The sequence below is a fragment of the Mixophyes fleayi genome, chromosome 1 (genome assembly GCF_038048845.1).
Source record: "Mixophyes fleayi isolate aMixFle1 chromosome 1, aMixFle1.hap1, whole genome shotgun sequence".
Classification (NCBI taxonomy): domain Eukaryota; kingdom Metazoa; phylum Chordata; class Amphibia; order Anura; family Limnodynastidae; genus Mixophyes; species Mixophyes fleayi.
Genome location: NC_134402.1, coordinates 295,306,054 through 295,328,487, shown reverse-complemented (window position 1 = coordinate 295,328,487; position 22,434 = coordinate 295,306,054). Strand labels below are relative to the sequence as shown.

Below are 22,434 nucleotides of genomic sequence, written 5' to 3'. Positions count from 1 at the left end.
AGAATTATTATTAGAATAGATGAGTATAGTTGGTTTACTTACTGTGTAGACTGAGGATATATACTTTTTATGGCACTGGGTTTTCTCATACTTGCCAACTCTCCCGGAAAGTCCGCGAGACTCCTGAAATTCGGGTCAGTCTCCCGCGAGAGCTGGCATTTCTCCCGCATCCCGGGACTCCCTTGTCAAAATGAAGTGATTAACCAAGAATCGTGTCATTTTGCCCCCGCGACACAACGTCATTTTACTCGTGGGGGCGGGCCAAAATGACGCAATTCAATGTGCCCCGCCCCCTCCCGCCCATTAGTCACGCCCCTCTCCCGCAAGTCGCCTACTGAAAGTAGGTAAGTATGGGTTTCCTGAGATTAACAGGTATTTCAGTACATGGAAAATATCTTTTCTATCTTGTAATACAATAAATCGGGTATTATGTAGCCACAATTTATCACAATGGCTATTATACACTCCTGACACAAATCTTTAGTATTTTAATACCTTTTTTTATTGCTATTCTTTCAGTCCTACCACCTACGTTTTGGATGATGATGAGCCCCGTTTCCTGGAAGAAGTGGATTACAGCGCAGAGAGCAATGATGAAGTTGATCCAGATCTACCAGATGCCGCTACGTTTTTTGAACCTTCAGCAGTAGAGGATGAAGGATTCTCAGACTCTGAAGTCTCACGAACTTGCTTGGAAAGTGCACATATCCATAAGGAGTGTTAACACAGCTTGGGGTTAGCAGTGAAGCACTGGAAGATGGGATTAGCCTTAGGTAGGAGTAGTTGGAGGCAACAAAAATAATAAAGTTGTGGCTGACTTTAGAGGACATTCTGTTGGGCTTAACTTGGATTTCCCAGCTCCCAGTCTGGGTATATAATAGTGGCGTAATTTATTCTCCTTATATTGCATGGCTTTCTGCAAGAATAGTTTCAAATGAATTCTTCAACCAATTCTTCAATGTCAAATGGCTGACATCCATGAAAAGCCACATTCTGTATCATCCATTTTACAATATTTATAGTACTTCTTGCTACAAACATATACTTCTGTGTAATTTATTCTGCTGATTATTGCACCGTTAAGTTTTCGGGACTTAGGAGCTGAAGAGAACAATTTGTGAACTTATTGTGTAAACTGAGCCTTTAACAAAGCTTCTGTTCATCAACTACACTGCTTCTTGTCTTTTACATTTGTCTTCGCATTCTGTGACTTGTGTCTCATAATGGTGGCAGCCTATCAATGTTTAGTTTGTTTTTTTATGTGGTATTATTGTACTGTTACTATTTTTTTATTTTTTTTGGGGGGGTGTTGCAAAAGTTTTGGAATATTTTATACAAACTTCAGTCCCCTTTTTTCACGCAAGTGGATTTGCTATAGGTGCAAGATACAAAAATTAAAGATGTAAGCAGCATTTAGGTTTCAATTGTTTCAGAGCTTTTAATTGTTCCAGAGCTCATTTTAAATGTTTCTTGCACATATACCTAAATTATAAATGAGCTCTTGCTATATGTAGTATCCAAGTGTAACAATGCTTTCCATTATATCAACTATCCAATTGAGAGCTTGCCCCATGGAAACACTAGTATAAAGATGGGCATACTTTGAGCGATCTGGCTTCTCCACCCAGCGTCCAGATACCGGTCGCATTTCACCATACACACATATATGTATGTATTACCATCATCACCATTTATTTTATATAGCGTCGCTGTTTCTGCAGCGCTGTACAGAGAACTCATTCACGTCAGTCCCTGCCCCATTGGAGCTTACAGTCTAAATTCCCTAACATACACACACACAGACAGAGAGAGAGATACTAGGATCAATTTTGATAGTAGCCACTTAACCTACTACAATGTTTTTGTGTGTGAGGAAACTGGAGCACCCGGAGGAAACTCACGCAGACACGTGGAGAACATACAAACTCCACACAGATAAGGCCATGGTTGGGAATTGAAACCATGACCCCAGCGCTGTGTGGCAGAAGTACTAACCACTTTGCCACCGTGCTATATAGAAAATAAGTGAACGGAATTTGATATTTTTAAAATGAAAGCAGCAAGAAAAGTGTCGGTATGGCATACCAACGTATACCAACCCACTTCCACCACTGTGTCTGAAAGCTCTGCTGCCCAAACACCTGTATCCATTATCCTATGGCTAACTTAGAGATAACCCACTACAGCAGCCACATTAGTACACTCCTGACCTCAGCTGCGGTAGCTAGTTCATTGAAAAACATAAATAAGGAAATAGTTAACATGGCTTATTTTTAATTGTGATATTGTTTGATCTACATTTTGCTAAAAACTTAAATTTAGTCAAGCAAAATGTCTACTCCATGTATTTTTTTGTTATTTTACCAAAGATAATGTACATAATGTTTAAAGGGTTTCGAGCCAGGGCCTGTCTGGCAACTCTTAGCCTGGGAGCAAACACATGCAAGTTTTCAACCAGTGCGCCATACAGAAAAATAGGTGTGACAGAAATTGTGCAGGTGATCCATCAGTTTTAGAAGAATATTCCTATTCCCAAGTAGCGTCAGAATCCTATGGGACATGCAAAGGTGGCTATATTTCTATATTAGGGGAGTCAAGCTATACGTAGCAAGGGATACCTACTATAATTTATATTTTGTTATCAATATAGATGGATTTGTGCACCGGGGTATTGTATGGAATGAAACCTTCTTTTTATTTTTAGGCTAGGTAAATAATAGATGCAATGAAACAAATTAGGGTTCATCAATGTGGAGGCACCCCTACTGCATGCTAGAAGGGATATCCCTTCCCCCTCCTTTTTTTTATCTTTGGAACACTTGTACTATTTTTTTTTTTTTATTATTATTAATTCCCTATAGTTTAACTACTTAATCATTAAATAAAATAACTTCAGCCACTTTAATTTGTATTATTTTTTTTACTCCCCTCTCACTTTAATCTTTTGTAGTGCTAAAATTCAGATCTCTAGGGGCAACCCAGTTAAATTACTTAATCCTCCTACATCCCTCTCTCGGGATGCTATAGAGGTGTCTAACAGCTTCTTTTGCTCTGATTGGTGGACGGTTTCCTGCCAAATTTGATGCCCCCCTTGCCCAGATGACCCCTGATTCAAGCCTAATTTGTATTTCTTTCAATTCAATTGCTATCTTTTCTTAAGTCGAATTTGCCTTTTAATTGCAGAACTATATTGCATATTTTGCACCTTTCGATTTGCTGAAGTGAATTGCATATTTTGCACCATTTTTTGTTTGTTGCAATTAAAGATAATTGACAATATACAGCTGGAATGATTTGTAACTTTCAGAAATACATATCTGTGTCTGAAGTTCTGTTACAGTTGGCAATCAGAGTGCACAGAAAATAGTTCTACCCCCCAACACTGTTGAAAAATAGGTTGCATTTTTTTATATTTTAATTTCTGTCAAGTCATGGAATCTTTTACAAATGTATTTTGCCTGTTATAAAATATTTCACATAGCAACACATTGTATTAAAACTATACTTTATTAATATGTTGCATTCTGTTCTGTTGTAAATTACAGATTATTATATGTATCCAGGAGACAATAGCAATGACCTGGGATAGTTTTTTCACTTTTGTAAGATAAAGCAAGCCTACATTAAGGTGCTACCTAAAGTGATCAAATACATTCATAATTAAATTACTGTATTATTAAAGCGAGCTGACATTGTATTTCTTCAGATTTGAATCTTAACATTGAAGACAGGCCACCCATGTTATGGTATCGTAAACACTATCAGGCAATTGGTCCAATACCATAGCGTGGAAAGTTACAGAATGACAGTGTTGGCAGGTAATGATCCTGTTGAAAGGATCATTATTGGGCTTGAAGGATAACAGCAATACACAGGCCAATATCTGTCATCTTCTATCTTTTGATCGCACAAACAGGGTGCAAATAAGCCAGAGGTTATCCAGCTGCTTGATCAGAGATTGAGATAGATCTCCAATTTAGTCACCCACTAAATGGCCATCATAACTTCTAGAGATTGTGGTACGGAAAGCAGGGATGTTTCTTGTGAGTTTAAGTAATTCAGTGGTTCATTTTACAAAATGTCACAAAATTTAATTTTGTTTGTGTTTTATTTGTTTCTTCTTTTTTTTCCCCTAGGATATCAAGGATTTGGGCTATGACCAACCTTTTAAATGCTATTTTTAAGTGCACCTTATATTGTACACTATGAAATTGCCTGTATTAACAATTTGCTTTATGTCCTTTTGTGTAATTTTGATGTGAAAATAGAAACTGGAATCAAAAGAATGTTGGTGTTTTTAGTTATATACAGTGGTTCTTTATTTAAGCAATTGTTTTGAAACCTTTCTGAGTTTGTTTAACTAAAAGTACATTACAGCTTTAGCTAGTTACATGTTAAATATTTAAGAGCACCTGTCTCCAGATACAACTTTTGCTTTTTAACCCCATTCTGGGGTTACACAATGGGGTTACAACTATGGGGGGGGGGGCAGTCCACCATTTAGTGGACTGCACCCCATATTTTAGAGGAGTTTGGCATACCACTGCTGGTGCGAGACCTAAGTATTGACCCTGTATGAGGAGCGACAGCTGATTGTTTCTAGTTTTAGTTCTGGGGAGTCCATCCATGTATAACATATAGGTTGAGTCCAAGTTAAAGCCATTCGGTCATCAACTGGGCAAGGCAAAAGCTATATCAGAGTTATGCTGACCCAATCATCAACAACAGGGACAGTAAGAGAGCTGTGGTTGGCAGTGAAGCTGGCCATGTTCTGAGTGGGAGTGCTGGGGCCGATAGTGCACCAAACCCAGAGATGATTGATTAAACCAGATAAGAGAAAAGAAACCATGAAGACAAGACACCTGAGCTTAATGATGGAACCTTGAAAAACAGTAATAGGTGCATGTTGGAGAGCATATACACCAGCCACTAGTGTAAACAGGGGCTACAAATTAATATCTATGTGGGGCCTTCCACTTCAGTGATGACTCAAAGGCATGGGACTGATGCAGGTAACCCAGCCAGAGCAAAACCTTTGGAGATACCAGGTCTGACCATCACTGGTTACCCCATAAGCATCAAAGGTTCCCTACAGGGGAAACATTTATCCCAAGTGTTGTGAATTACAAAAAGGCATGTGTGCCTGTGTAAGCCTGTTTCTGCCATAGATAAGCCCTGCTGCTTTGACCCTAACGCATTTTGAGGAGTGTGGTCAGAATAGCCCAGTCAGTGATTAAGTTGCACTTTGGTTTGCAGGGGGATATTAACAGAGAGATCCACTGCAGCTGTTTGTGGACTGAATACTGTCTCCCACCTAGAATTCAGGGGATCGAAGAAAAACAGCCCTAGATTTTTTAAGTGAGGGGAGCAAAGAGAGGCAGCCCCAAACTGTGCAGCATGCACCATATACTGCCCTCAGGATCTAGAGAGTACAGAGGGCGACGGCCTTAATTTGAGAGACTCATCTTTATGGTAACTCAAACCCCCCAAAAAAATATGGGTCTATAAAAAGTTGGTGGGCATGTATGTAACCCATACTTTCAAAAACTATTGCATTGTTTTGAAGGAGGAGGCAACTCATTTGAAAATTAATGCTATCAACCACCCAGAGGAGTCGAGGGATTGGTATTTTGGAAGTGCCCATCTCTGCCATTAGGACTGGTGGCAGTGAGTTAGAGGAAGAAGTGTGGAGGAAGTGAGAAATCCTGCTAAATATCTGCCTGGGGGATAGTAAAGGGGAATAAACTTCATTAAAACCTTCAAATTGTTGATTAATCCAGAGCCCATTGTAAGAAGAGGGGAGCAGTTAGAAGGGAGTCGGCTGCTGTGATGCTATTAACACAGAAAAAGATGTTGAGAGAACCATGTAGGGATATTTATTGCTAAATTCTAACCAACCTATTCTTATGGGCCCAGATAAAATGTCAGCCTCCTAGATTATGGTGGCCTGTTGAAGCTGATCAGCAATGTACAGAGAGAGTAAGGCAGGTCCATTGCTGAAGCTGGCAGAACCCCATGTGGCTGAGGTGAAGTGCCACTTGTGTCATCTACCACTGCTTAGGCCATTTGGGACATCTGTAGCACTGTAATTGATGCTTGAAGGCCTTGGGATCAACAATGATAATGATAACTGTGAATGATGGTGAGGGCATGGGCAGTGTCAGCTGAATGAGCTAATGCAATCAACATCCCAAGTAGAAATTCTGTTGAGAGCAACATGTCAATAATGCCCAGACCTAGAGAGGAGGAAACTGACCCAAATGATATGACAATGTCTCAAGATGTAATTGTGGAGGAAGTCATCATCATCATCATCATATAGCACCATTATTTCCACAGCACTGTATGAAGTACACACATCAGTCCCTGCCCCATTGGAACTTACAGTATAAATTCCTTTTCACACACAAATTGACTAGGGTAGCAGCCAATTAACTTGCCAGTATGTTTTTGGCATGTGGGAGGAAACCCAAGCAAAAACTGGGAGAACATAAAAACTCCACACAGATAAGGCCCTGTTTGGGAATCGAACTCATGACCCAGGTGCTGTGAGACAGAATTGCTAACCACTTAGCCACCATGCTGCCCTTGAGAGTCCTTGAAAACGATAAGTCAATGACCCTTGTTTCAGAGAAGTCTGGTGCAGGAGGAGATCAGAAATAGGACCATATCTTTAGATAAAAATCTGTGCATAAATTGTCAAGCCATGAGAGAGCTGGAGAATATCTCAGAGGAGGAGATATGTCTGCTAGTCATTGTGGAGGATGCAATTTCTTTCAGATGAGCCACAGAGACGTTGGCACTCCTTAGAACAACACTGGAACTGGCATACACAGAGGAAATTAAAGACTTATAATGACACCAAGGAATCTCAAGCAAAATGTATCATGGTTGAGACTGTCCTGCCCATAATCGAACATTAGATAAGGACAAGCAGGATCCCATCCAATATGTAAATTTAGATGAGGTTAGTAATGCTGAGCTAGTGGTATTAAACTTAGTCTGCAGTTGTCGGGGTAGTCACAAATGCATAAATAAATACGTATACTCACGTGATCGCGGCGCTGGCATCTCTCCTTCCTCTCTGCTCTGTTTACACTGAATGTCGGGCGTGACGTCATCAAGTCACGCCCGACATTCAGTGAGCAGCGCAGAGAGGACCAGGAAAGAAGCAAGAAGAGAGAAGACAGAAGAGAAGAAAAGCTAATACAAAGGTAAGTAAAAGTAGGAAGGAAAGCAAAAAAGCACAGTATGAAGAAAAACAAGGGGAGAGAGGCACAGTATGATTGAAAAAGTGGGGAAGAGAAAAAGTATGAGGAAAAAAGGGGGGGCAGCAGAGAGGCACAGAGGGATGAAGGAAGGGGCGGGGGGGGGGGGTGCAGCATGGCTCAGTGATGAGAGGGGGGAAAAGCAGCATGGAGGGCGCAGTGTGATCATTAGGGGGCACAATGTGTGCAGGGGGCTTGTGGCAGTGTGTGTGTGATGACACAGAGCTTGTGGCCATGTAGTTTGAAGTACGTGGTGGCTAATCGGTGCAATTTGGTTTGTGGGGTGATGGTGGGTCAATTTAATAGTGGGGACTATTAATTTAAGATGGGGTGGTTTGGGGAGAATGAGGTCTCTTTATTAAATGTGACTGTGAATTATTTAATGGCAGTGATGGTTGCGGGAAATAGGTATTTTTCTGAATGTAAATACTATTAATTTATTGCTGGGGCTGTTTGTAGGGAGGGAAATAGGTTTATTTATTAAATGTGAATACTATTATTTTAGTGTTGGAACTAGAGGAAGGCCTAATTAATAATTGTGGGTGGAATTGATTTAATGCCTGGGCTGGCTGTAATTTTTTAAATGTACCCATTTTTTTCCAAATAGGGCCCTCAACATTCCAGGATCCAGACAAGCCACAACTAAAGTAAACTGCAGCCACAGGTGGTGAAAGTGAGAAGAACAGTCTGTGAAATGTGATTCTAGTGGGACAATCCCAATTTTTAGTGACCGTTCAATGGTGTACACAACAATGCAGGGTTTTTTTCTGTAGGAGGGTGGCCTGGCCACGCCCAATGATGCCATGCCACCAATTGTATGAACACAATAATTAGAAATTTTGCGGTGGCCCCATGAGGTTGTTGTGCCGGGGCCCTGAATTCCTCTTGGCAGCCCTGCTGGTAATAGGTAAAGCGTACCCAACCCTTATGTATAGTAGACAATAACATCCTAATAAATGTGTTTTATAGGGCTGGTGGATCGACAAAAAAAACTTTAATGTTTTGTCATTAATAAGTATGTTATTAACATTTGGCAATAATTTAAGTTTTTTTCTGTGCATATTTTTGGGATTTTATATCCTACATATGTATTGGATGTATCCTGCAGTGTATTGTCTGGTAGACCAAAGCATACCTAGACCCTTATTCAAAAAAACACTACAGATATTCAGATTCGCTCCTCGTTGAATATGGACATGTGTATGCCTATCTTGTATTTAAAAATAACCCCACAATTTACGTTTGTTTTGCGTGCCTTAATGAATCGGGCCCAAAAAGTTAATATATATATATATGTATCATTCTGATGTTCCATCTGACCTGACCACTGATACTTTTAATCAGTGGAACTGTCCTTGTCAGGGCACCTGAGCAAAATAAAACATCACTCTTGTGATAGGCCAGGGGGGCATCCATCCACAGCACCCTGATCCATAGTAAGTAGTCAGGGGTACCAGCCCAAGTGTACCAGCACTGGAGTACACAAGCAGGGACAGTTACCCAGAAGGAACGTGGTTCTGGAGTTTGCTGCAAGGGACGTGCAGGTCGTGGCCCTCCAAGTTAGCTATCAGCGGAGTGGATGGTGAACAGACGTGGTCGTGCAAGCAGAGGTCAAACCGTACTGGCAAACTTGGTATCAAGGGACAATGCAATTTGGAGTCAGCAAGCCAATGGTCAGATACAGCGGGAGCAATCAGGTCGAAGGGAGATCCAGAAGCAGAACCAGGGATAACCGAGTCGGTACTCAGGAGATCAGTCAGAGAGCAGGGGGACAGGCTGGAATGCTGGAGCATAGGAAGACCTAGATACTCTGGTGTCTACCTAGTGTCAGAGGCAGGTTTAAATAGATGTACCCTATCCCTGATTGGTGGCAGTGGAGGAGAAGGCGGTCCGAACAGCTGACTGCCAACAGGAAGTAGAGAGAAGAGTCCTGTTGCTAGGAAAAGGGGACTCAAGAAAGCCCCACATGCGCACGGCAATCCTGAGAGAGGCCGGCGTCCAGCTGCCTAGCAACAGACCGCGCTGCCGACAGAGGAAGGCGTCCGTCCCTGGCACTGAAAGTGAGTGCGGGGATGGCGCCTGACAATATTTAACCATTATATATACACCCTCATGATCAAATATTACCAAAGCCCAGAATAGCTTATGAAAGGATCTTCTTGCCTTATCCATTGAAAGAGAGTGAATGCATGTGTGTCTGAGTCCAGTGTTTCTACAAAGTGCCCCACAAAAGGCTATTTAATTCCTAAGGGAAGGAGCAAGACATGTCACAAGAAGTTGGCTCTCTGCATTTGATATGTAAATGAAGGAACCTGTTTTTCTAGCTATTGTGTTTAAGCATATAAGGTGGGAAAGGAGAGCAAGGTCCAGTTAACTGAAAAATGTATTATATATGTATTAAATATTATACTTTTTTCACCTTCCCAACAGCTGCAATTGTTGGGGGTGAAGATAGATACAGCAACAGATATTGTGTCCTTACCATATCGATCAGGAAATCATACTTCTGTCTCTCTGCCCACAACAACTAATGCTATAGATCAGTGGTTGGCAACCTTTTTCTATCGGAGTGCCGGCTAAAATCTAGTCAAGCCCAGGTGTGCCAGTTGTGTGTGTGTATGTATATATAAATATATATACACACAAGTTAACCCGTGCATGATACTCATGCATTCTAGTCAAATCAAGCTACTTAAGGTCTTAAAAAGGTTCTTGTCATGCATTTGGGCCTAGCCCAGGCCTCCTCAGGGGAAGAGCGTTACTTCCCGACGCAAGCGCCCTTTTTAATGTGTGTTCATGAGGTAAAATTACCTCACGAAAATTAGTTTGACCCCTCAACTCGTAAATTTACACACACACACACACACACTGACACTTGCGGCTAGGCTTTTACTTTTATGTATTCGATAATGCTAAGAATTTAGTAGGTCAGTGTATAACTCCGCCCAGCAGGTGGTGCTGCAGCTTGTTTTTTTTTTCCACACACAAACTAAAACACGCCGCTAGGCTTTTATATTATAGATGTATTCATATATATTAAGAGTAAAATCACAACCATTCATTTCCTACAATTACATGTATTATATGTTTGGTAAATACACATAGGAATCTATGAAACATAAAGGTGCTCATGTTTCTTAAGATCTCTCAGACACCAGTGGTTCAGTAGTTTATAATAATTGTAAAATGTGTCTATGTTTTATAAAAGTATATATATTTGACACCTCTATTATTTTTGTGTTTGCTGTATGCAGGGAGAGACCCCTGTTCTCTTTTGACCCTAAGAAGGAGGTAGACACAGGAAGGTGCCACGTTTGGCTAGTTACCATTTGTTGTGTTTAGATGAGGATTCTTACACAGAAATGACCATATAATTCCTTTTCCGAGGGACCTGGAGCATTATTCCTATGAGTCCTCAGTATCAGGGATACTGAGGACTCATAGGAATAATGTACACAGTTTTACTATATTCGTGTGCCTATTATTAGGATTGTTGTCACAAAAAGGAGGAACATATCAATGTTTACTACTTAGTAGGTAACTTGGTAAATTGGAAGGAGTTTAAAGTGCACTTATAAATTGTTACCTCATGGCATGTTATACTGTGATTATGGATTATTATTCATATTTTATGTGTTTAGTAACTGTGAAATGTGTGATTATATTGCACTATTTTTTAAGGTGAGTAAATTAGATTAATAGACCTTGATGGTGTGACTGCATGTCTTTAATGGGGGTAGGATTTAAAACTCTTTTGGTTAAGCACCATTTAATGGTCTGCGCCCCATAAGTAGATGAGTTTGGAGTACCACCGCCAAGTGGGTTTGGGAGTGAATGGTGTGTGATCTGTGTGAGGAGAGGTTGTTGATTGTCACTAGCCTTAGTTCTGGGGAGCCCATTCACATGTGCTTCCTTTGTTAAACAAAGGAGAAGGCATGGTAACAATACAGCACAGCAAACTGTTTTGGAGTCAACGGATTGTATCATGTGTCCCAAAGAAACATACCCCATATATAGAAACTTGTGCACTATGTAATTAGCAATACAAAGTGGTTTCTGTTTTTCTGAGTAAAAGTTTGTTCAGGTCTGCGCATATAGTATAGCACCCTTTCAGCTGATAACTCAACTTAGAAGCTGGGCCAGGATGTCTGCATATGCTTTGGTCTCTCCTGGGTTGGCTTGCTCTATTCCTTACACCTTTCCTGTTGGGTGGTTCTGTATCGATGAAGCCATACCAGGAGGGAGCAATGAGCGTGCACTGTATTAAGCTCTACACTAATCAAACAAGATCATAAAATAATCCTTTTTTTTTATTTTTCCTTATTAAGAAGTCTACAAGGCACTATGTAATAAGCAACAATTGAACCTGGTGAAAGGTTCTCTTTAACAAGACCGTCAAATCTATCAAAGCTTCTCTCAAGCCTTAGTGCTGCAGCAGCTGCCGTCATAATCTGTATGTTGTAGCATAATTGGAACAAAGCAGCTGCATAAGAGTTGAAATGATGAGGCTGCACCTCTATTTAGTATATATTAGAAACAAATTTCTATCTTCATTAATATTAAACTATGTAAAAAGGTTCAGAATTTTACTAGTCACAGGGCCTAATTCATCAAGGAATGCAATTTGCATTATTTTAAAAAATCTGACAAATTGCATGCACCTATGTCCATATTCAAGTAGATGTGAAGAAAGCTTTCAGGATGAATACGGGTATAAGTACGTTCTGCATTATGCATTTGCCATATGCAGACACAACGCACTTCAGAATATGCAGAGTTCAATATAAAGTTACATCAGAACACACAGAAAAAATAAATAAATACATTAACACCTGTTAATAGTATAATCATTAATAAAAATACATGAAAAAAAGTTGTTTATTACATGAAATACATTCATCATGATGTTATGCCTACTGTACATAAAATACATTTTTACAGTTGCTCTTAGTTGCAAACACATGTTCTAGCATGCACACACGTTTTTCAGCACTATCGGAATCTATGGAGCCCAGAACTAATTAATCTGCCCCCCCCCCAACGCTACCATCCATCCCTCTTCGCTGTACATGTGCCCCCCTTCTTCTACACAGTACATGCACTCCCCTCCCTCTTCACAGTTAATGCACCCCCCTCCCCATCCCAGTAAATGCTCAGTACCCCCCCTCACCATCCCATCCCAGTAAATGCTCAGTACCCCCCCTCACCATCCCATCCCAGTAAATGCTCAGTAACCCCCCTCACCATCCCATCCCAGTAAATGCTCAGTACCCCCCCTCACCATCCCATCCCAGTAAATGCTCTGCACCCACCCCCTCACCATCCCATCCCAGTAAATGCTGAGTACCCCCCCTCACCATCCCATCCCAGTAAATGCTCAGTACCCCCCTCACCATCCCATCCCAGTAAATGCTCAGTACCCCCCTCACCATCCCATCCCAGTAAATGCTCAGTACCCCCCCTCACCATCCCATCCCAGTAAATGCTCAGTACCCCCCTCACCATCCAATCCCAGTAAATGCTCTGCACCCACCCCCTCACCATCCCATCCCAGTAAATGCTCAGTACCCCCCCTCACCATCCCATCCCAGTAAATGCTCAGTACCCCCCTCACCAACCCATCCCAGTAAATGCTCAGTACCCCCTCACCATCCCATCCCAGTAAATGCTCAGTACCCCCCCTCACCATCCCATCCCAGTAAATGCTCAGTACCCCCCCTCACCATCCCATCCCAGTAAATGCTCTGCACCCACCCCCTCACCATCCCATCCCAGTAAATGCTCAGTACCCCCCCTCACCATCCCATCCCAGTAAATGCTCAGTACCCCCCCCCCTCACCATCCCATCCCAGTAAATGCTCAGTACCCCCCCTCACCATCCCATCCCAGTAAATGCTCAGTACCCCCCCCTCACCATCCAATCCCAGTAAATGCTCAGTACCCTCCCTCACCATCCCATCCCAGTAAATGCTCAGTACCCCCCTCACCATCCCATCCCAATAAATGCTCTGCACCCAACCCCTCACATCACAGTAAATATTCAGCTCCCTCACCATCACAGAAAATGCTCCGCTCCCCCCTCGCCTATCATAATAAATGCCCAATTAATATCCCTTTCACACTGCCGCCCTGGCAATATCCCAGTTTTATGGGCCGGGATATTGCCGGGTGACAGTGCAGGACACCCAGGCAAATACCTGGGTAGACCATGTTCACACTGAACATGGGTTGGCCCAGGTCTCCCTGGCAACATCACAAGAGGAGCTTTGGTTGGTTGTTTGTTTGTTTTTCTTGTTTTTTATTAACTTTACAATACTTTTATTTACTTTTGGTGAGGCCCCTGTTGAAAAACACGAGCCTCACCGTTCACAAAATAACCCTCCAAAGGACCCGGGTCACCTGACCCGGAAATTAGACCTGGACTCGTTCACACTAAGCCTCAACCCGGTTTGTCTGGACTTGGCCAGACACTAATCCGGGTTTTTGAGGCAGTGTGAACGGGGCATAACTTACTTTGTTCCCGAAGCGATGCTGCAGCTTCCAGCCTATCAGTGTCTGTGAGCCACAGCATTGCAAGGGATAGGAAGGTGGTCGGTCAGGCTAAGTGGTACGGACAGTCCAGGGGGCCTGAACAGATGGAGGTGCCTGTCCAGGACACCTACTCTGCCCGTACGCCCCTGATGGCGGTCCTGCTTACGCCTGCTCTGTAACTGACCCATGCATGATGATAAATCCACCACTAATAATCCCCTCTGTGTGGTCCTTCCTTTGCTACATACCTAGCATTTAGTGACTACCTCCAAGTTACATTGGGGTGAGCTGTCAATGTCCTTGCTCTTCCACTTCCTGTACTATTCTAGCTATATGATTGATGGACTGAAATCTAAATAATTATATATAAAAAAGTATATGCAATACTCTTCTTCCTGATGTGGGACTCTCAGGAAAAAAATATTACAGTAATTTATTTTGGACTCTATTCCTTTTTTTCTCTAACACAATCATTTTATATTTGACACATGGCACAGTGATAGACACCACTGCAGAGCCTCACTGCATTACTAGAAATGCTCCCGGCCACACCCCTCCACATTCATCACTAGGACTTCATTAGATGGCTGGCCTGGTGCTTGCCACACTAGGTTTAAATAGACAATAATCAACCACAGGAAGAGAACATGGGGATTCTGTTCATTCTCTTATCCGATAGAGTTCTTCTCTCAGCCAACAGAGGGACAGAGGGTGTGTCCAATACCACTGATTTAGCCAGTCATATTCCTTCAAATTATAAATAGAAATCCACAGGAAATTAAGGAGAATGACAAATGTAACTTTAAATTTTAGTACTGGCTAAAATAATATATAGAAATAGTGAATTTATAAATAGAATGAAATTTACAGTAGTATACAATACACAGACATTGGCGATCCATAATAAATTACATAATAGGTTATACAATAAAAAAAAGACCAGACATCTTCTAATTAAGAGATTATAACGATAACTTGGTAATGTAGATCAAGTTATAGCAAAGGCAAAGGTGTTAGGAGGAGGCTTGAATAAAGAAATGAGTTTTAAGGGCACATTTGAGGCATTGGCGAGAAGTCTAATTTTGATAGGGCATGGTAGATCATTCCACAGGTGAGGAGCAGCCTGGATGAAGTCCTGGAGGCGGAAGTGGGAACAGGTAATCATTGTGGTAGTGAGTTGGCAGTCATTGGCAAAAAGGAAGGCGTGTGGGTAGAGATAAGGCTGGAGATGTAGGGGGCGTTGGCTGAGGGCTTTGAAGTTGAGGAGAAGGAGGAGGTGTTCAATTCTGTAAGCCAAGGGGAGTCAGTGTAGCAACTGGCAAACAGGGACAACAGAGATAGTGGTGGGAGGAAAAATAAGGTGGGCAAAGGCAATGAAGATAGACTGAAAAGAGGCAAGGCTGGACTTGGCTAGACCTGAGAGAAGGAGGTTACAGTAGCCACACAAGGGAGAAAGAATAACAGCTTCCATGGGCTGGATCGTGGATATATTCTGAAGGTGGAAGTGGCAGGATTTGGAGAGGGACTGAATGTGAAGTTTAAAGGATTGGAAGGAGTCAAGAATGACCCCCTAGGCAGCAGACTTGAGGGACAGAGAGGGAGCTATGGAAGGGGGGAAGACAGTCATTTCATTCTTAGAATGAATTAGAATTAGAAGTTTTTAAGAAAACCCTGGGACATCCAACATGAAATGGCCAAGAGAGGGCAGGGGACGAGAGATGAGGGAATGGGAGAGGTCAGGTGAGGAAAGATACATTTGGGTGTCCTCAGTATACAGCTGGTACTGGAGTCAAAAGCAGCTGATGAGGTCACCAAAGGAGGACGTGTAGAGGGAGAAGGCAGGGAGCCAAGAATAGATCTTTGGGGAATTCTGACAGGTAAGGGAAGACGAGGGATGTGGAATCGAGTGTGGAGACCGAAAAGGAGCAGTTGGAGAGGATGTAGTATGGAGGCCTATCGATTGGAGACTTTGCAAAACTAGGTGTGGTAGTAGAGAGCAGAGAGGTCAAGAAGGATGAGAAGGGAAAAGTGTCTCTTGGATTTAGCTGAGAGAAGATCGTTATCATGCGTCTCACTGGTTTAGTTCCGTTCTGAGTCTTGTATACATGGGTTTCCTGTTGTTACTTCTATTTGTTGTACAGCCTGGCTTTCCTCTATTCACGGACGCCATTTTGCCAAGCATTCGGTACATGCGCAACCCTGGGAACCTTTTAAAACCTCTGCTCCACGCTGATAGGAAGATCGCTAGCCAGTTCCCTTTATAAGGGTCCTCCTCCTTTCTAAGGGTGTCAGAATCATCAGGTCTCCCTACCTGATAGGAAGCATCTCCTCTGACTCCCTTCCGTGCTCATACTTACCTTTGTTCCTGTACTCGCGAGTTAGGATGTTCGTTCATCGGCTGCAGCATCGCTTATCATCGGTCCTGTTCCAGAGTTATAACACCTGTGTGGATCTCGGTGCTTTTACTCTCCGCAGTTCATTGCTTCACAGCATTACCTGTTCAGCTTATTCCATAGTCAAGACCTGTGACCTCACTGCAGGGTATCGTTCATCATGGTCAAACACTATACACAGCGCTGATTGCAAAGAGCCCAAAACATGTATAATGAAAAACTATGAGTTCATGTACACAAATAAAATGATAATTTATTAAAAATACTGTATAACTATAAAATAGAGAATAAAGCGGTATTACAGCGATATAAAAGTCTAAGTAATAGACAAATATATATATATATATAGAACAAACAATATTCAGAGCAATAACTGTATGTATATACACATCAAAGATAGTTATAACTGTGAGAATAAGAAAAATCTTTCAGTGTTGAAAACACAAAGAATAAATGTAAATCCAAACTCCCGTAGAAAGGGAATCTGTAGTATCATATTCCTCCAATAAATTTCCTGTAGGTGAACAAATATGTATCCGTATGTGATTGATAATATAATCATCAGTAGAATAATAATAAGATAGGTCCAACTCAAAAGTATGGCGTCACAGAATGACAACTGATCACCTGTATATCAAAGCAAGGTCCGTCTTCACAGATAAATAACTGGGCAAACTGCTAGTGCTATACAGCGCATGCACTCACGGTGTGGTATCGTTTTGATCCTGCGCCCTTCCAATCCGTGTGATGATTCGTAAGCAGACTTAGATGAACAACAGATGGTCCGCAATAGGTTAGAACACTTGCACAATGAGAACTGATACACAGTCCGATAGAACGTCAGCGCTGCTAGCGCATACACTTACGTGTAATGTCCCGTTTATCTGGCATCTTGTATATCAGAAATACAATAGATGAGATGACCTCCGGAAACAGGTGATAAGTAAAAATGTTGAACGCTGTGGCAATTGTTTACCAAGTGATGAGAAGTGTATGCTATACACTATGCTATGGACTTCTCATCACTTTGTAATCGATTTGGCTTTCGTGACAGTCGTTGGTGACTTTACTGAGGGAGGTTTTGGTGGAGTGAAGGGATCGAAATCCAGAATGAAGTGGGTCAAGGAGGGAGTGAGAGGAGAGAAAGGAGGTGAGACTGTTGTTAACAATATGTTCAAGAAGTTTGGAGACAAATGGAAGGTGGGAGATAGGGTGATAATTAAAGAGAAAGTCAGGGTCAAGGGACAGTTTTTTAAGTATGGGGAGACGAGAGCATTGTTTGAAGTTGGGTGGGCTAGCGGAGGGGGAAGGACAGGTGGTGAGAAGGGACTGATTTTGGAGGTGAAGTGGGTAGCAAAGTTGAGAGCAGAAAGCAAGGAGGGGAGAGAAAGTAGTTCAATAAATTCATTTCACACTTAATTAGATCTAACATCATACACAAAAAATGTCATCTTACTGAAATACTAAAAAATTATATAAAAATGCATAATAACACCATATGTAATAAATTAATAGAATTATAAGAGTTTACCGAAAGGGAGATTCCAAAAGGATGGAACCTTCATTCAATCGTTTTGGATATAAGGCATTCAATATTAAAATCTAATCCAATTGAGATCTGGAGAATTTGGGATGTGCTGGAAAAACAAGTTACAAGTTGCAACACACAGGGCTTAAAGGATCGTCTTGGTGTTAGATATCGCAGGACACCTTCAGAGGTATTGTAGAGTCCATGCCTCGACAGGACAGAGCTGTTTTGGTGGCATAAGGGGGACATACACTATATTAGGAAGATGGTTTTAAAGTTGTGGTTGAATGTTGCATAAATAGTAATTATTAAAGAGTTTAGTTAGACACTGGTCATGTTCTAAATTTGTAGCTTACATAGTCTTCCTTGGTACATTGGGTTGCATCATGGTTATCCAAGTATGTATCTCATTCATAACTTGTAGAATACAGTTTAACTACATTCAATGAATGGTATCTTGCCTCTAGCTTTGGTTGTATTTTTAATGCCCTTGGTTGGTGTTTGGGTAAAGTTGATTTGTCAGATACTTGGGGATCTCATGGTACGTATGAATCCCAATAGTTATTTGCCATAACCCAAACTTTTATTATGTTTGTAATGAAGCCTTGTCCCTAATGGAAGAGTAGAGAGCAGATGTTAAGATAAAACCAGTACTCTTTATTGCAGGGTAAACATGAACCAGGTATGTAGTCACAGGTACATAAATAATGAGAAATGAGTTCAGAGAATGGACGTCAGTGACAATGACAGGACTGATGATTGACTGCTACAAGTGTCACAGGAGTTAAGGATTGCATACAAGATTACAAAGACTGGAGATACTCTGGTACAGGAGTTTAGGGATTACAACCAGGAAAACACTAGTAAGGCCAGGCTGAACAATAGCAAGACTGAAGACAAAGAAGTAGTCTAAGGAGTTTAGGAATTGCCTACAAGAACACAGTACAGAACAGAAAACAAGATTAGAGTCACTGATGTAAGTTACCAGGCTGAGCAATAGCAGGACTGGAAACATACTGTAGTCACAGGAGCTTAGGATATGCACACAGAAACACACTGAGAATTATGATGGGAAGGAAACATGGCTTGAATAGCTGGCATGCACACAAATGCATAGTACAAATAAGCCAATGTTAGAGAGAATGCAAGTTTATAACATCAAGGGTTTCGCCAAAGTTCAGGTATCAAGAATTACAGTCAGAGGTTGCAGCACCAGGCCTTGGAGATTGCAGTGTGGTAACAAATAATAATCTATCAAAGCTGCAATGCAAAAGGGCCCTATTTAAAGGGTAGTAATAAGGCCTCATCGGGGGCAGCTGGAGAGTAGTGTAAATCATTCTTACTGGGCATGCTCATAGACTATGGGGTATATTTACTATGCGGCGGTTCCGCATAGTCATTTTCTTCAAACTGCACTTTTATTAAAGACAAAACCCAAAGGGGTGTTTTAAAAAATGACCTCTAAGTGCCAGGAATCAGCTGTTCTATGGAACTGCCGTATAGTAAATATACTCCTTAGTCCCTGGAAGCTTTTCTTCCTATACCTACTGGGACTCTGGAAAGCGAGAACGTGACTGTTTTCATGTGACTTTGACCGAAAGCAACGTCCATTTATCTGTTCAAAACAAACGTGTCATGTCTATTTTGGGTCTGTTTTGGGTAGTATGACTGTATGATTGAGGCTACACACCACTGGGGGTAAATGTATCAAGCTGAGAGTTTTCCAGCGGGTTTAAAAAGTGGAGATGTTGCCTATAGCAACCAATCAGATTCTAGTTGTCATTTTGTAGAATGTACTAAATAAATGATAGCTAGAATCTGATTGGTTTTTCAAACCCGCCGAATAACTCTCAGCTTGATACATTTACCCCCAGGTCTGTAATTCCATTAGAAGGAGGCTGCAGCCAGCCTTTTTCAAACTGAAATGACCGAGTACAGAGAATAATAGCGTAGAAAATGTACATACAACATCAGTTATCTCAAGTTCTTGAAGATACAGGGAATTCTACTTACAAATATACAAGCATATATGTTTCTGAAGGTTAGCATTAGCTCTCTTATATAAGGCATATATTTAAGGTTTGCTGTCCTTTATATTAGCAGGGTGGATTAGATTTACCCAAGGGCTATGAACGGTATAGGTTAGTGACACTGTTTGCTAACCCCAATATGCATAGATCACCAATACCAGGAAACTTTGATTTGAAACTTTCACTGTCGCAATCTGAAAGAGTATGTGCACCTTTAAATTATGTAACTAGTTGCACCTGTTTGCCAGCAATGACTTGATACTAAGTTGGTATGGAAGGTTGGTTGATATCCAGACAGTGTGTGAAGCTGTTTCATTTTTTTCTATTACATTTTTCTATGTTTTCTCCAGATGGAATTTATAAAAATCTAAGTTAAATGGAATAAATGAAGTGTGTTTAACCAAGACTTTTTCTTTTAATACAAGTCATTCTGCATTTGAAGCATTCCTCACCTCTTAGTTTCTTATTCAATAACAAAACACCTTTTAATCGCCTTTGAAATTAAATTTGTGAAAAACAAGTGTACATCTCATTTCATCCTGCTAAATGGTTTTTTCATGATGTTCATGTTAATCCAACTTTTTTTTCAGATTTCTACTTTGTGCTCTTAAGTCTGTTACTTATCACAAGAATTAAACAGGGGAGTATGTGAACACTTTAGAATGTTCTGAATCCCTGCATTAATTTGATTTAAAATGTGATCTGATGTTCAATTAAGTCTTAGTAGTAGATATTGAGTATTTAATAAAACGAATAACACTAAAACATTTCATCTGGTCATGTATTTTATGTAACATGTCATCACTGTCATTGTTGGTATGTGCAGCACAGTGGCCTAGTGGTTAGCACTTCTGCCTCACAGCGCTGGGGTCATGAGTTCAATTCCCGACCATGGCCTTATCTGTGTGGAGTTTGTATGTTCTCCCTGTGTTTGCGTGGGTTTCATCCGGGTGCTCCGGTTTCCTCCCACACTCCAAAAACATACTGGTAGGTTAATTGGCTGCTATCAAAAATTGACCCTCGTCTCTGTCTGTCTGTCCCCCCCTCTGTCTGTCTGTGTTTGCATGTTAGGGAATTTAGACTGTAAGCTCCAATGGGGCAGGGACTGATGTGAATGAGTTCTCTGTACAGCGCTGCGGAATTAGTGGGGCTATATAAATAAATGATGATGATGATGATGTGTCCCTTAAGATTATGGAACTAGTTGCTACCTGCTTCAACAACAACGATTTCTAACAAATGTTTCCTTTTCCTGTTGACCAATCTGGGCTATGAGCTGTTTTTGGGCAGTTCTATTTTTACAGAACTGTTTCGACTTGATGCTATTGGGCTGTTTTGCATAAACTGCTTGCTGCAAATTATGTAACAATATTTCACTTGGGAAAAGGTTTGACTCTACCATTCAAAATTCTTCTTATTGACTTCATAACCCAGATTCTGTCAAGCTTTAGCTATAATCGTATATGTTACTTTAGACTTTCCTGGTTCAATCAAGAGTTCATTGTTCTCACAATACTTGTGAGCTGTCCAGTTTGCATTACATGTGGCTTGCAGTGGAATTTGTGCAAACTTGGACAAGAACACCGCACTGCAGTATTCATAACTGTTGTTTCACAAGATCTTCACCTATAGCAGATCCCTTTCCAAGGAATGAAATATGTCCCATAGTGTTCCCTTGCCTCCAAGTCTTAGTTTATGATAACAACATCTTGATTTAATAATCTCCTACTAAGTAAGGTTGACAAGACATGGAATGAGGCACGTGGTGACTAAAGTGATAGAGGCTGAAGTCAGAAAACCAAGTAAATTGCAAGGGTAAAGTACAATAGCAAGTCCAGTAACCATACTGAGGTCTGGGCCCTCAGAGATCAATAGCAAGTCTGGTAATCAGGCAGAGCAATACAGGTAAAGCGGACACAACACATGGTTCAAACTAAACTATCACAAGCACAGGTGATAGAAAGGAAGTCATGATAAGCCCAGCTAGATGATACCCATGTGAATAGATTTGTATCGAACAAGATTTGCCAGTCACTGCTGCCAAGCAACTGGCTAGATGTCGGCACCTTGATAACGAAGAAATATTGGTTGCCATTGCTCTGCAATCTACTCAGAATGAGATTGTGCCTGTTGTCTCCTGACGCTGATTGAAATTACTAGGCAACCGGCTCGATGGACAGCAGTACCCACTGCTAACACTAACAACTGTTAAATATTTCCATCTCCAACAGTAACCACTCCTTCGTGCACAGGGCTCAGCTGCTCATGATTGCAGTGCAAGTTCCAACTGCTTCCTCCAGTAATTACAGTAACATGGCAATCTCTTCCTCTCTTGAACTGGAAGCTACACACCTGGTATCCACGGCTACACCCTTCTTCCACCTCAGCATCCAAACTCTTTGAAATAATGGGGAATTTGCATGCATTGTAATAAAGATGTATCATATTGCGTGAATCTTTCCTTTCAGCCCTCTCTTATACCCTCTCTGTCCGTCCGTCCCCAAAGCCATCCTATACTGCACCTCACTCTCCTTCTCTCCTCTCCCTCAATCCTCTCCCCTTACTGTTCAAAATATTGATGTAAAAAATCACTGCGCTTCATATCTAGCACACAGTGAACTTCACAATGTAAGGGCGACATTGGGGCATGATCATTGATGGCTACAAGTGTCGCATTACAAAAT

The 22,434-nt window shown here is 41.4% G+C and overlaps 1 protein-coding gene across 2 annotated transcripts in view; it reads left to right on the top strand.

Annotated features, from left to right (window-relative positions):
* Positions 1–4,286, top strand: part of AGTPBP1 (ATP/GTP binding carboxypeptidase 1) — a 126,484-nt gene extending 122,198 nt beyond the window's left edge. Inside the window, exon 26 of one of the 2 annotated variants that reach the window (XM_075211063.1) lies at positions 520–4,286. In XM_075211063.1, the coding sequence (XP_075067164.1) occupies positions 520–724 (205 nt within the window). In that variant the 3' untranslated portion in view covers positions 725–4,286. The remainder of the gene's footprint in view (positions 1–519) is intronic. The other variant, XM_075211064.1, reaches the window with a different exon arrangement.
* The last annotated feature ends 18,148 nt before the right edge of the window (positions 4,287–22,434 follow it).